Source organism: Sceloporus occidentalis, unplaced genomic scaffold, assembly GCF_023333645.1.
Source record: "Sceloporus occidentalis isolate IW3139 unplaced genomic scaffold, rSceOcc1.0.p SCAF_10, whole genome shotgun sequence".
NCBI lineage: Eukaryota > Metazoa > Chordata > Lepidosauria > Squamata > Phrynosomatidae > Sceloporus > Sceloporus occidentalis.
The window spans coordinates 28,943,014-28,958,408 of NW_028316990.1; the positions used below are offsets into that span (position 1 = coordinate 28,943,014).

General features: G+C 39.9%; 1 protein-coding gene across 4 annotated transcripts; it reads right to left on the reverse strand.

The window, feature by feature from the left end:
• Positions 1-279: 279 nt before the first annotated feature.
• On the reverse strand, positions 280-15,047 carry CUNH8orf33 (chromosome unknown C8orf33 homolog). Of its 4 annotated transcripts, none has more exons than XR_016271722.1 (10): positions 14,974-15,047; positions 12,176-12,251; positions 11,437-11,527; positions 10,120-10,260; positions 9,403-9,906; positions 8,556-8,728; positions 6,553-6,640; positions 5,231-5,377; positions 615-3,293; positions 280-482 (listed from the first exon to the last, which is right to left on the reverse strand). XR_016271722.1 is itself a non-coding variant. In XM_089476918.1 (10 exons), the coding sequence occupies exons 2-10, from the start codon at positions 12,182-12,184 to the stop codon at positions 440-442; spliced, it is 1,368 nt and encodes a 455-aa protein (XP_089333044.1). In that variant the 5' UTR covers positions 12,185-12,251; positions 14,974-15,047; the 3' UTR covers positions 280-439. The 4 variants fall into 4 exon arrangements, 3 of the variants coding, with proteins under 3 accessions (XP_089333044.1, XP_089333046.1, XP_089333045.1); XM_089476918.1 differs by having other exon boundaries at positions 3,122-3,293; XM_089476920.1 differs by having other exon boundaries at positions 280-887; positions 3,122-3,293.
• Positions 15,048-15,395: the final 348 nt, after the last annotated feature.

Here is a 15,395-nt window from a genome sequence, read left to right on the forward strand (position 1 = left end):
TGTCCTATTTAAGTCAAGATATCTTTTCTAAACTCTGATACATACATGCTCCCCTCCTTTCATCCCTGCCCACCTGGCTATTCTATATATGTTAAGAAACAACAGACTAATTAAAATTCAACAGTCCGCCCCCATCTTTAACCAATCCTGGAAGAGGGACTGTAGGTGTTACTGTCTGATCCTTTTGCAGGAGTTGGACCAAAGGCCCACTATGGAACTAACAAGCCAAAAAGTGAATGGAGAAGGCTTGGCTGTTGCTCCTGAATTCTCCCTGTATCTCCCAGCCAAGGTTTTAAACAAAGTTGGAATGTACTTCATAGTCTCTGCCAAAAGTTTTTTGTTACAGTTGAGAATGCCAGTGCTAAAAGAGGGACAGACTGCATTCAAGTACCTGCCTCTTCAACTTGCTGGTTTATGCTGGTTGATCAGTTCTAGCCGCTTAAAATGGCTTGTTTCTTGTCCCTTTGAACAGTGAAGTTATCCTGTTATAGAGTATAGGAAATCAAAACCTTTTAAATCCATTCCCTCACATTCCAAAGAGACAACATACAAACTTCTTTACATCAATGAAGGTATCATAAATTATAAAAAATGCTGGAAGGAGTGTGACTTACTCAAAAGCTACATGCAGATGTGGTGGGACTGCATAGTTGTTTCAACATTCTGAAGGGAAGTCTTTCAAGAAATACGTAACATTACCAGCCAACAGGTTCAATTCATCACAGACATAGCACTATTGAACATTGTATCTGTTTCTAATGTTCAGTTATCACATAAGGATCTAATCCCACTTTTACTTTTAGCCGCTAGACTGTTAACTGCATGGCACTGGCGATCAGGAAAAACAGTGAAGATCACCTCATAGTATGCAAAAATATGGGACTTAGCTGTATTGGAAAAAAATAACACAAAGTGTCAAGGAACTGAATGAAGACACAGACATGTGCTGGCCAAATGGCTGTAATAAAGTTATTATTATGACACAGACATGGATAACGTTACAAAAACTTGGTTCACTTTTACTCATCACCCCCAAGAAAACAAGCCCCAGTCACTCATGGTTGTATCTGGAATAATACATTTAGACAAGGCAGATATTAGCTTTGGAGGATATTAACTGATTATATACAGTACATTGTGTGAAAGTTTTGCAACGATGTTAGTTCATTTATAAACCTTGTTTATTTCATAAACTGTATTTCATATTCATTTTCTCAATAAACCAAACCATTTAAAACTTTTTTTAAAAAAGTTCTCCTGTCCATTATGGACTGTCAGTCCTGTGACAGATCTTGACACACATGCCACACTTGGAAGCAATTTGATATTTATGGCATCTTTCCATGCACGGTTAAAAAAAATCCAGCATGCTAGGGTTCTTATGCACAGCAGAGCACTGCTGTATAGAATTAACCTATTAACCAAGAGTCAGACTTGAACTGAGCCCACTGTTCTTTCAATAGTTACTTAGGAGAGACAATGGCAGCTAGTGCTCAACTGAGGGCTGTCAATTGACAACTTGTTTAACAGAAACTTCAGCAGCAGATGAAGCTTTTCATTGCAGGGAGATAAGCACCACTTGCTAATGCTTGCATATGGCACTGTTGCTAAAAGCACTGCTATGAAACTACAGGGGCCCTTCTCTTACGCGGGGAGATCCATTCCGGATTCTCCCACATAAGGGGAATTCAGGGTATGTTCGTGCCCCATTGAAAACAACAGGGCGCTTGCTTGCAGCACCACGCAGAGTGCATGCCACAAGTGCATGTGCCATATGTTTTATTGACACACAGCTTCAGAGTAAGCTTGAAGCCGCGTATAGTACACCCTGCGTATGGTCCGGGCACGCTGTATAACATTTGTCTCACTCCATTCTAGCAAATGCACCTTCCCAAAATCCATCTAAAAAATTTCAGCTTTATCTTAAGCATGTTCATTTAAAAATAAGAACCAGAGTTCAGTGGGATTTACTACTGAGCAAGTGTGTATTGCATTACAGCCCTAGATAAGGCATTGGCTTAATCTGAAGTTCCACTATGTTAAATACATATGCATATACATGTCTCACAAACTGTGGGAATTTTATTAGGCCACAGTTTTGTTCAGTGCCAAACTACTTCTCTAAACAGCTGTAAAGGTTCAGGCCTTGTGCATGAGGTAGAGTATCATCAGCATGTTCTACACAAATTATCAAAACAAGCTGGTGGTACTTGAATTAGAAGTGACTTGTTATTATTATTTAGTTAACATTCATATCCAGCAAAGAGCTCAAAGTAGTATACATTTCCTTTTCCTTCCCTTTATTCTCACAACCCTTAGATATAGGCCAGGCTGAGAGAGAGCAACTGGCTGAAAGCCACCTACCTCTGAAGTTCCAGCCCAAGACTGTAAGCATTGCTCTATGCTTAGCAGTCTGCTTCACTGTGCTGATTTCTGCAGATTAAGGTGTTTCCAAAGCAAAAGAACAGGCCAGGTTACTGTCTCCTATCGTCAACTGGCAATCTGTGTGTCTGTTTTATGTACACAATGGGCCTTTAGAATCTGCTGGTGTTTAGTTCCAGGATCCCTGGTGGACACCAAAATCCATGGATGCTGAAGTCCCATTAAGAACAGTGGTATGGTCAAATGGTTTCCCTTATACAAAATAGCTTTTGGAATTTATATTATCTTTTGAGCATTTTCAGGCTGTGCATAGTTGAATCCATGGATACAAAGGGCTGACTGGAGAAAGCAGGAGTCTAAAGAACAGATGCTTCAATTAATAAGGCATAATATAATTTTAACTGCACAGAAGTATATACTTTTGCTACTTCTCATTTTAATTTCCCCAAACTCTGAATTATCTCTGCCACTTTAAGAGATTTCCATACTCTACTGAAAAAAAGCAACACATCATATTCCTATACTCTTATTCCGTCCTTTGAAGGCACCTTGTCAGGAGTTTTGCTTTATTCAGCCATGCAACTGTTCTGTTTTGCAGGCTATTTGGCAACAACCCTCCCCCTAAAAAAAACAACACAACTTTTGGCAGTTTTCAGCACTCACACCAGATCATTCTACACATTTCTGAATTGTTTCTTAGAAAAAATTAAAGCAGAATTGTTCTTGAGAAGATGTAAACCTGAAAGAAGATGAGTTAGCTGTGCCAGCAAGAGCAGAGGAGGTAGGAGGATGGAGAAAGGAATCTCCAGGACTCTTGTCTCTTCTCATCCTTTCTGCAGACTTCCAGAAAACTCGACTTCTGTTCCTGTGGGCATCTTCAGTCACTTCTGCTATATGAGCTGCTTTTGAGGCTTAGAGAGAAGAAGGGATAGAAACAGTCTGTGTGAAAAAGTGAAGATGCAATCACATTCCACATCTCAAGATCATAAACTGCTACCTCCCCCTCCTGAATTGAGATGTATTGTCTAAAAGCGGAGAATAAAATGAATGTAACATAACAATACAGGAAAGGGTTCAATAAAACAGGCAACAAATTAAAAACGTCAAATAGCAAATAATAGTCACGCAATGACTGGGAATGCTTCTCTGAACAGGATGGTCTTCAACTCAGTTTTGAAACTGGTTAAAGAAGTGACGAGCCATGTTCATGGGGGAAGGAGGTTCCAGGAGTGAGGGGCAGCAAGTGAAAAGGGGCGAATCTGGGACGGGGCAGAGAAAATCCTGGGCTGAGACAGCAGACCTTGACTATCAGTAGAGGCAGAGAGAAATGGTCGGATTTTGGCAATACTGTATAAAAAGACTCCACATGCCTTAGCTGTGGTCTGGATCTGGGGGATACATGACAGAGAAGAATCAAAAATAAAACCAAGACTACAGTCTTGCTGGACTGGTTGAATAGAAATGTCATCAACAGAACTTGGGTGGAAAAACGAGAAGCTCCATTTTGGACATATTGAGCTTCAAGCGTCGATGCTGCATCCAATGAGAGACAGCTGTAAGACAAGATGAAACTTGCTGTTCAAGATCCAGAGAATGGTCAGGGGTGGAAAGATACAGCTGAGTGTCATCAGCGTACAAATGATAGGAAAAGCCAAAAGAACTAATGCGTTTTCCTAGGGACAGTGTGTAGAGAGTGACAGATTTTAGTTAAAACTAGAGTAGAGTCTGTCTCAATAGCTAGCTTGATGCAGTTCTATTGGTATACCACCTATTCCTGGAGATTTATTCTTCCCTAGTGCTCTCAGTGCAACTTCTACTTCACTTTCTAAAATTGTAGGTTCATCTTCAAATGGTACTTCCTTGAATGAAATTGTTATCCTTTCATCTCTATTATATAGTGCTTATATGCACTGTTTCCATTTGTCTTTTTTATTTCTACTCGATCATGTAATGTATGTCTTTGCTAGTTGTAAAGCATCTCTACTCTTGGTTTAAGATTTTCTTTGATTTCTCGGATCTTGTTTTTCCTTTTCAGATGCCAACTTATATTTCTTTGCCTTTATTATTATAGAATTTCTACTTATCACTGCACACAAGCTGCTGAACATTTGCATTCAGTGTTCTGGTTCTATTTTTGTCACCTTTCATTTTTCTTTTCTTCTATCCTTGAGTGCTTGTAGAGTTTCATCTGTCACTCTGTCATCCACTGAGGCTTATCTTTCTTTCTGGCTACAGACTATCTTTCGGCTTTCCTTCCAGACAATGTCCCTGGCTTTAGTCCAGAATTCTTCTGGCTCCTGATCAATTAGGCTTAACGGTGCAAAGCTAATGAGCATGAAGCATGGTGAGTGTGTTCAACATGCTGACTGATTTTTGGTAGGGAGTTTGCAACATGCTGACTGGAATGGGTGTGATAATGGACAGAATGAAGTAGCATTCCACACTTCCAACACTTGGTTGCAGGACTTAACTACACAGTTATCTGCTTGAAATAACCTCCAAATGTTTAAATGGAACATTTCTAAAATTCAAACAACACCAAAGAATTATTAGCAGCATACACACAATCACAAAGCAGTCTACAAAGTATTCTCAACTACTGCTGAGGCTACAAGAGGAAAACACAGATGCCAATTCTTAAAAATTTAAAAGGTCTTATCATAAATAGAAACACTTGAAAGCCACCTCATACAGCTGGTGCCTCTTAGCAGAGCTGATGGAGTGTTCCTCTGCTGAAGCCTGATGGAATAACTGCTGCTGGATAGCAGTTACATTGCACTACTGCAGTGCCTTAAACTCTGTGTTCAAATATTTATTAGAACCTAGGAAGCAAGCCTGACTTCCCTACCTGTTTGCATGAGCTTCAACTGCTTCCGTCTTTCCTCTGCCATTTTTGCTCTATAATCACCAAACATTGTTCGCATAAGTTGGCGTTTCTTTGCCAGCACTGCCTTCTCGCTGCGGAGAATCTTGATGGCCCGGAATGCCTCACCCACTGAAATAAGGTAAAGGATGTTATTGTCATTATTACAAGAAGTGAGACTAATAAATCTCATGTACGTATATTTATAAGACCCATACATATATACAAGCCAAAAACAGCTAGAGGGCTACATTTGTCCATCTTTTCTTACAATGTGGAGCAGTCCTGTTCAGGGTTATAGCCATACAAGATCTTTTCCATAATATTTTATTACTTCCATTATTAACAACCCCCACTCCATTTTCCACAAGTCAACCAGTTTTATGACTATTCAGTACTTTATTTTATGAATATACAGTACCTCATTCCAAGGATTCCCTCCACTTTAGCAAGAGGAGGGCATCAACTACAAGAAACGTGTGGAAGGAAAATGCATGATTCCTGAGTGTTTGTCTTTTCTCTGAGAGATAAATCATTTAAGAATTGTCTTTTTACATTAAAAATGGATGCCATCATTCCTCTGAGAAATTCTAGATGGCAGGGGATCTAAAGTCCTCCAAATGTTGTTGGACACCAATTCCCATTAGACTCAGGCCCAGTACATACCTTGCTTAATGTCCGGGCTGGCGGTGGCCTTTTTTCCTCCAGAGGAAAGCCACAGCCGCCAAATTGTGCGGCTTCCCTGCGGAAGAAAAAGAACCCACAAAAAGTGGGTTCTTTCAAAGCCACAGGGGCGGCGTAACAAGTGTGCCACTAGCACACTCGTCATGTAAGCACCGCGTGGCAACATGCAGATGCTGTGCAGTGCTTACATAACAATGGCAGTGCCCATGTATACCGGGCACTGCCGTTGTTACGCAGCCTGTAATTATTAGGGTTAGGGACCATGTGGTTGCTGCACAGTCCCTTAACCCTAGTACGGTGCCAGCACAGCACTTTAGCGCTGCCTGTACTGTGCCTCAGAAAAGATGGGCAATGATCATGGATGATGGGACTAGTAGTGCAACAACATCTAGAGAGCTACCAGTTTCTCACCTGTGCTTCAGATTAACCTTGTATGTGAAACAGAGGCCCCTGCTCCTTTTTCCTTCATATTCAATGCACCAGGAATTGTGAAAATGTTGCTTTGATGACCACAGATTCCTTGCAGTTACCTGACAAGCCACATGTCAGTAAAAGCCTCTCCATGTGATATTCTCCAGCTCTTCATTCCCTTCAGCCCAATCTTTTCCAGAAGTCAGACTTACTCTGCTTCGAAGTTGATTTCTGAGTCTTCAGGCCAAGCTCCAGCTGTTCTATACACCAATCCACTTCCCTTTTCATCTGGTCATCTGACTGTCATAACAAGGGTGGTGGAAAGATAACCAAAGAAACAAGAATCAATTTCAATTAAGAAAGTCTGTTGGATCAGTAGCGAGGGCATCTGGTGTTCCGCTTGCTATCAGTACATCTGTTTATCTAATACATCTGTTAGCCACATCTTAACACAATTTGCTACGTGACATACATGATTTAAAGCAAATTTAAAATTTAAATGTGATTATTATTGTTGTGGACCTTCCAAATTATTTCTGATTTATGGTGACCCTAAGGTGCTCTCCCCATGAAATTTTCTCAGCAAGATTTGTTCAGAGGCGGTTTACTCTTGCTTTCTTCTGAGGGTGAGAAACTCTGGCTTATCCAAGGTCACCCAGTGGCTTTCCATGGCTGAGCACTACTCTCCCAGAGTTGCAATTTAACGCTGAAACCACTATACTACACCAGTTCATGTCTTCAAGTCATTTCCAACTTATGGCGACCCTAAGACAAATCTATCATGAAGTTTTCTTGGCGAGATTTGTTTTAAGGGGTTTAGCATTGCCTTCCTATTGAACTGAGAGAGTGTGATTTGTCCAAGGCCACCATTTCCCAGAGTCCTAGTCTGACAGTCAAGCCACTACACAGTATTGGATCTCAAATACTGAACAATTAAAAAAAACACACCCAAATTCAATAGAAAGAATAAAAATGTCATGCCAGCCTGAACCAATCATCCTATCAAAAATGGACAGTTTAAATCAGTATCAAAACAGCAGAAGATAACCTTCTGTTATCAAGGATGGAAGTCAATAATATTAGTACTGAACTTTAAAGAACATTAATACTACTCTTTAAATCAGATCACATAAATAAAGTACATTAAGAAGGTATTGTTTGACTTTCATGCAGCCCCTAGTGATGCTTTAGAGGAAAAACATTTCATATCTGGGGGACTATTATCAAAAAAGCCCTCTCTCTTATATTCCAGACTAAGTAGTTAGAGGTAATAAATTCTTGTTTCATGTTGTGCCAATAAGAGAGGAGACTAGAGAAATTTGACTTTCAGGCAGGACACAATGAAACACAACCAAAGTATCAACTAAATCCTCAACCTGGTGTTAAATGCAATTATTTTTTCACACATACACGCTTACATTAAAGCAAGTTCAATTGAACTCTGTGGGGCTTAATACTGGGCACATATGTATAATGTTATTTATAAAATAAATAAAATGATGCTCAAATTAAAACAAGACAACAAACTCACAACAAATTAAAGGCAAAGCCAAAATATTCTTCAAAGTAAGATCTGACTTTGAAGACAAAGTAAGATGGCTTTCTGTCAGCTATGGCCTGCCCACATGTGGCATATAATGTTGAATATTCCAACAAACTGCAGAGCAGAAGGTGAAGAAGAAAAGCAAGGCTATTCTACTGCCTCTTCTGGGAGACGTTTGGATTCTGGCCTCTACTATGAGGTGGACATCACTTCAGGAGACCTCCTGAACTGTATCTGCCCTGCTGATCAATATAAGAAATGTAATCTGTACCCGACTGCCCCAAGGGAGCTAGTGTGGTGTATTGGTTAGAATGTTGGACTAGAACTCTGGAGATCAGGGTTCGAATCCCTGCTGGGCCATGAAAACCAACTGGGTGGTCTTGGGCAAATCACACTCTCTCAGCCTAAGAGGAAGGCAATGACAACCCCTCTCTGAACAACTGTTGCCAAGAAAACACTGTGATAGGTTCACCTTAGGGAGGCATAAGTAAGAAATGACTTGAAGGCACACAACAACAACAACATCCCTTTCTATATTCTTTATGTGTCAACACTTAAATTTAGATTGTAAGTCACAGAGCAGTAACTGTCATGCTACTTGTCTTTGTAAGTTACTAAGGAAACATTTTGTTAAAAAAATTAAGGGTGATGTTATGAATGAATATATCATACCTGACACGTCTCAGGATGTTCAGTCATGACTTCCCCATGGGATTTGCCAACATCATTTATACAGCCACTGTCTGCTGTCTCTGAAAGTAATGTTTTCTTTTTCTTCTTCCTCTTCCTCTTCTTCAGCCCATCATCTGTCACTGTTAGCTCCGCTTGCTTAGTTTCTACTAGGGCTATAAAACAATTAGGTAAAATTTTGTTCGATAACCAGCATTGTAACTGATGCTTTCAATTATAATATATTTTACTCATTTGAAAAGTCCTACAAGATGAAGGAGGAAAATGTCATCACCAGCTCCTTGTTACTATTACTATAAGAAGTGCATTTATAGACACTAAACACAAAAGCAAAAGCCAGTCCTAGGAATAAAAGAAAAATAGCTATTCTGAATAAAATTAGCATGTTATATTCAGGTGAGAGAATGTTAATAGGAAATAAACCATGTTTGAAGAAGGAGGAAACAGTTTAAGAATTTCAGGACTGTACTAATTGGATCATTAAGAATGTAACATCTATTAATTTCATTTTAAAATTAATGCAAGACCCTACAAATTTAGTATTACAGCATTTTATCATGAAGAAATTAATCTAATCAGATATATCAGAAAAAAAACATTTTGTTGGATTTACAAGATGCCCTTTGATTAATTAGATTACATATTTTAGAAACATATTCTGTTTAAAGTAGTTACTTATAAAACGCCAGTGGCAAGACCCATTCTTTTGTACGTCTAAGTCATTTACAACTTATAGAGACTATAAGGTGACCCCATCACTTGCTACTGGTAAGCAGGCACATCTCTATTTCTAAGACTGAATTAGAACCTTCGGCAACAGTCTCCATACCTTCTTGGGCTGCTTCCAATTTAGGAACTCCTTGCATAAGATATTTGCCATCCCTTCCGGCTTCCTCATCCATCACATCTGATTTATCAGGTTTTGAAATGGTTGATTTCTCCAGCATCACCACTGCTTCTGTAGTTGGGGCATCTATCTCTGCATCTGCTTTTGCTTTAGCTTCTGAGCCTGGATCAGAAGCAACAGATTGATGTGGGATTGCAAAGTTGAAAGCAAATTCAGAATTGAGTCTTCCAGTGGAAAAGCCCAGCATGCCAGAGGGACTGTGACCAGCAGGTTGCTCTTTGATATCATCCCCACTACATGTTTCTGTCATGGCTCCATTGATTTCTTCAGAGTTCTTTTCAGAAAGAACAAAGCCAAATTGAAAGCTATTATCTGATGGTGTAAACCATGATGTTGATACTGCAGAGGGGCGGCTGGACTGTTCCTTACATGACACAGTGCCCAAAATGTCTCCTGGTTGTATTTGTAACTTTTCCCTCTTCATGGCTGTAGGGAAGAAAGAAAAGGACTGGTTTGTCTATTAAGTTACCTTTCTTCACTGTAAGGTGGACAATTCTACATGTTTACAATAATTATATAGATTGTACAGAGAGAAAGTCCAAATTCTGCATTCAATATAAATCACACCTAGCAAACTGTAAACACTTGTATCTCAGTTCCCTAGGGGTTCCTGGCAAAATATAAATCATAACAACTCACCTAGTTTTGCTGATCTCTTCCTCTCCTCTTCCATCTTGAGCCGGTAGTCCCCAAAAACCTGATGCATCACCTGCCGCTTTTTTACAAGAGGAGCCTTCTGTGAACGCAGCACCCCAAGAATGTGCTGAGTCTCCTCTGCTGCTTTAGAGAGTTGGAAAAAATTAAAAGAATGTGTAACAGATACACAGATGCTACTGTGATGAAATTAATTTTTACAACCCATTTGAGCTCCACACTGACAAAATGGTAGTGATCACAGTTAAGCAATCCTTGTATCTTAAAGGAATGCAGTGGAGCACAAACTCTGGTAGACTGTAAAGCTGGTAAAGTTTTGGATATAGTTCTGCTGGTGGACTACATGCCTGTCTTTCAAGAAACAGTCTATCTAAGTGCAGCTAGAAGACTGGTGACTAAGTGAAGTGCCACAGCAACTACAGACACAATTACAATGTGTCCTCCTTTCACTGGCAGCCAAAGACCTTTTTATTTAAACAAGCTTTTAATGTTTAAGCAGGGAGGGTTCTTATTGGGTGTGAATGCTTTATTTATTTTTTAATTTTTGTATAACTTTTAAATGATTTTATACTGTTTTAATGTGATATTTTAAATTGTTTTAAAATTTAAAGCTTATTAAATTGTTAGGTTTTTAATTATGGTATTTCCCCCCTTTCCATCCTTTCTTATAGCCCCCTAAGTTTTACCCTCGACTTATCCATGGGTCATATCAAGGATTTTGACCCTGAAACCTTCCCTCAACATACATGAGGTTGACTTGTACACGAACATACATGGTACTTGCACAGATGAAATCATAGATCTTCAAAGTACTCTAGGTTCATTTGACTTTTTGTGTTCTCTCAAAGCAAACTGGGGAGATAGGTCTATATTGGTCCCACTTTACAAATAGGAAACTGAGTCTCTGAAAGAAGGACTGGCCCAAACACAAGAAAAATGAATGTATTAGGATCTGGACTAAAGGTCCATTCACACATTTCTAACAAGGTAAGTGGAACCATTTCTTCTGACGAACAACCAGCTAACTGTTGTTGCTGGAACCAGGAAGATAAAAAGGTTTCAGGCATCACACACTTGACTCTGAACAGCTGAAGGGCAGAGGATTGTTTGCCCCCAGGTCCAAGCTTAACGTTACAGAAAGGAGAAAGAAATTTTCCAAAAGGGAGGGGGGAGGTTTCCTGGTGGTCAAATATTTTGGCTCCTCCGTAAAGCTGGCAAAAAATTGCTATGCTAGCTGGATGAGAACAGAGTTTGGAACCATATTCATTTGGGGCAGGGCAGGGGAGGGTAAAGCCAACAGACCTTGTTTTGGAGTAGGGTTGAGACGCAGAAGTCCAGTCTCCAGCTGGGAGATACACCATTCCAGTTCATCCTGGAATGTGGGTTTGGGAGCCTGCATCAAAGGAAAGAGCACAGAGATGGCATGAGGACTGTCCTTTAAAAGAGGTATGTGTATTTGTGTAAAAGCTATTCTGTTTTCTAATGAATTTAGATGTATGAGTGCTGCCAGGACTGCTGACAAAGCAAGGCCACTGAGAAAGAAGAAACTGGTAGTGAAATGCTTAAGTAATTTAAAATCTGCAAAAAAAAATCTAAAGGACTGTGTTTTCCTAGAGTTTACCTGGGCTCTAAAAACTACAAACTGAGCCCCAAATGAAGCACTGTCCAGGTCTATTCAGTGAGTTTTCTTTAACACTAGGATCCATGAAGCTGAAGTACAACCCTTTCTGTTGTTGCATTCAGAACCCTTTTCTTTTAAAAAGTCATATTGGAATTGTTGTTCATTTAGTTGTTTTCCTTCTTCCATAAATATGGATGAGTCCGATTCCCAAAAACGTAAGGATAAATGGAACCTTTGTTACAGGAACGCTCTCTCTCTTTTGATTCCTGCACAAATTGGGGTGCAACTTTTAAAAACCCATAGGCCTTTGACATGATGAGCTCCCTTGCCAAATCTCCTCCTCTTTGAATGCTATAGAGCCCTATTATCAAAAGACTGGCCATTTCATTTTTAACAAGCAGAGAACACAAGAACCCTTACCTCTTCCATTAGGAAAGTAAACAATGCAGGCTTATGTAGGAACTTGAAGTCATTCACCTAGCATATCATCATTCACCTAGAAATACAAGATGACAGATCAGCATATTGGTTACAGTACTGAAATCCTATGCATTACACTCACACAGTGTTCACTTAGGCTTGTTCCTAAAGAAACGTGCATGAAGCCGAATTCCTATCAAAATAACTATTATACTCATATTGCAACTGAGAGTGTTAGATTGAGTTACAATAGCTTGCTTAAGCTTACTTTTGAGGCCCTAAATGTCAAGGGTCCAGGATACTTGCCCATATCTTAAGATCTGTTTAATAAGTTGTTCTTTATGCTCAATTATAACAGAAGCACAGGAGATGAGCACAAAACAGTGGGTCTCATTGATAATATTGTTGTGGTGTGCTTTCAAGTCTTTCCTGACTTATGGCAACCCTAAGGTAATCCTATCATGGATGGGAAATACAGGGACGTGGGCTAGGTATATACACTCAATCCTGGCTTTCAGAAATCCTAGTCCAACGTTCAGACTACCACACCATATTGGTTACACTGATCTACATTGAGAGTATTTCTGAAATATATTTTCTTGAGGGTGACTTCTATAGTATGTATGTTTATGTGTAGTCTTAGCAGTATGATAATCTAACCACTGAACAATAGGTAGTGAATATTAATCTTTTCAACTTGTCATAGGTCTTCTAGCAACAGTAAAAGCATATAAGATAAACCAGTTTGAATGCTAGCTCATACTAGGTATATGTGGTTTGCTGTGAATGTTGAGGCCAGGAAGGCTGGCTGGAAAGAGCTTTTTTTAAATTTTACTACTGGCCATTGGTTTGTAGCATTTAGCTGGTTTGGGATTATTTTTTGCAGTAACAAAATATAACCTTTGAGTTCCTTTTTGTTGTTGTTATTTAAACCAGATTTTGAGCTTTTTTTTGCATTAATGTGTAGGACTATACGTACCATAAGACTATGGTAAATCAGAAAATTAAGGCCTGTTACAGACTGCCAAAATAAAGCTGCTTCGGGTCTCTTTGGAGGTATGCTATTTAAATGATGCATGGGTCCTAAGAGTCCGGAGGTCGCACCAAAGCCACGCTCTATTCCTAAGCACCGGAGTGCAGCTTTTGGTGCAGCTTCCGGACTCTTAGGACCCATGCATCATTTAAATAGCATACCTCCAAAGAGACCCGAAGCAGCTTTATTTTGGCAGTCTGTAACAGGCCAATGTAGCAAAATGCAGTTCAGACGTTATGACTGGTATCTTAAATAACTTTTTTTTTTTTTTACAATTGCTCTTTCAAAACAAAACATTTTGGTTGAATTTATGTTAACTGAAGAATTTATTTCTGAATGGCATAGCTTGCACTATAAAAAATAGGGTTCATAGAATCATAGAACTGGAAGAAACTGCAAGGGCCATCCATTCCAACTCCATTCTGCCATGCAGGAAATCTCAACCAAAGTATCCCCAACAGATGGCTATCCAGCCTGTTTAAAGACCTCTAAGGAAGGAGACTCCACTACACACCAAGGAAGCAGTGTGTTCCATTGTCTAACAACCCTTACTGTCAGGAGGTTCCTCCTAATGTTGAGGTGGAATCTCTTTTCCTGGAGCTTGCATCCATTGTTCCGGGTCCTGTTCTCTGGAGCAGCAGAAAACAAGCTTGTTCCCTCCTCAATATGACATCCCTTCAAATATTTAAACAGGGCTATCATATTACCCCATAACCTTCTCTTCTCCAGGCTAAACATCCCCAGCTCCCTAAGAAGTTCCTCATAGGACATAGTTTCCAGACCCTTCACCATTTTAGTTGCCCTCCTTTGGATACGATTCCAGTTTCTCAATGTACTTTTTGAATTGTGGTGCCCAGAATTGGACACAGTATTCCAGGTGGGGCCTGACCAGAGCAGAATATAGTGGCACTATTGCTTCCCTTGATCTAAACACTATACATCTATTCCAGCTGGGCCATGGACCTTGGGCAAGTCACACTCTCTCAGCCTCAGAGGTTGGCCATGGCAAAACCTCCTCCGAAGAAACTCACCAAGGGAAGCCCATGATAGGGTTGCCATTAAGTCAGGAGGCACACAACGCACAAGCAAGCAGGTAGGCCCTAACCTCCAGGCTGCTTTCGTCCCCTCACGTTTTGCCCCTTTCTGGCCCTCTCCGAAGTCATCCAAGTGTTATAGATTATTGATTATTGATTATCTTACAACCAGAATTTTAACCAGAAATCAGCAGGGAGACCAAGGAGCCGACTGGAAAGGGGAAAAAGGTTAATTTTTAGTTGCAGCTGTTGTTCCAAATTCTTCCAAATTACTGGGAACCTCAATATTAAAACAAACCAAGTTTTTATAGCATTTTGAACAAAGGAAACTACACATTTTCATTGGCTACACCGAACTAAAACATTTACACCCGTTATATTCATTGGATATACTACCATACGTCTTTATCCCACATCAATCAGTCTTATATATATATGTACATATATATATATATATATATATATAATCTCCACCTATAGGTTTTGTTTCACTGTCCTCAAACTGTTTATGCAGTACTTCCTTTTATTTGGGTTAAAAAAATTACTCATGTTAGGAGCCCTTTCCAAATGGTTTACAACCCAAAGTAGAACATTTGAAATGACCTGGAATGGCAGCCACCTTTTGCTCTCGTTTCAGCAGTTTTTAACTTCTTTGCATAAGGAAATCTCTTAATTTTAACCATTCAAGAGCCTTTAATGCCAAAGGCTTCCTTCTCCCAGCCCCAACTCACTTCAATGGGGCTCCTTTCCCCTCTGTCTATGGATGGCCTTCCTCGCCTCCTGAGACTCAAGATTTAAAACATGGGGGACCAGGTCCGTCGCTGGACGCCTCCCCCCTCGCTCCCTTCCCTCAGAACCTCCGTTCCGCCTTCAAGGCGCCCTCCCTTAGAGCGCTTACTAGGCCCCTTGGACTGCAATGGCTGCCTCCCGTTGCATGCTGGGTTTTGTAGTCCAAGGGAGGGCGCTTAGAACGCTCAGCCAAGGAGCTCTTAGGCCTCAATGGACTACAAGCCTCAGAATGCAACCAGAAAGCAGTCAAAGTGGAATAGCAGCAGCACTACACTTCAGTATTAATGTTTTATCAATTGTATTTGTAATGTTGTGCTATTTTATTGATGTAATCAATAAAATATAAATAAACTTTATTATTATT

Bases quoted from the DNA above. Each gene is read 5' to 3' on its own strand.
- CUNH8orf33 (XM_089476918.1), bottom strand. The intron at 9,907-10,119 runs GTGAGTTGTTAT...TCTTCCCTACAG, and splicing joins GAAGAGATCAGCAAAACTAG to CCATGAAGAGGGAAAAGTTA. The intron at 8,729-9,402 runs GTATGGAGACTG...ATTGTTTTATAG, and splicing joins ATTGGAAGCAGCCCAAGAAG to CCCTAGTAGAAACTAAGCAA.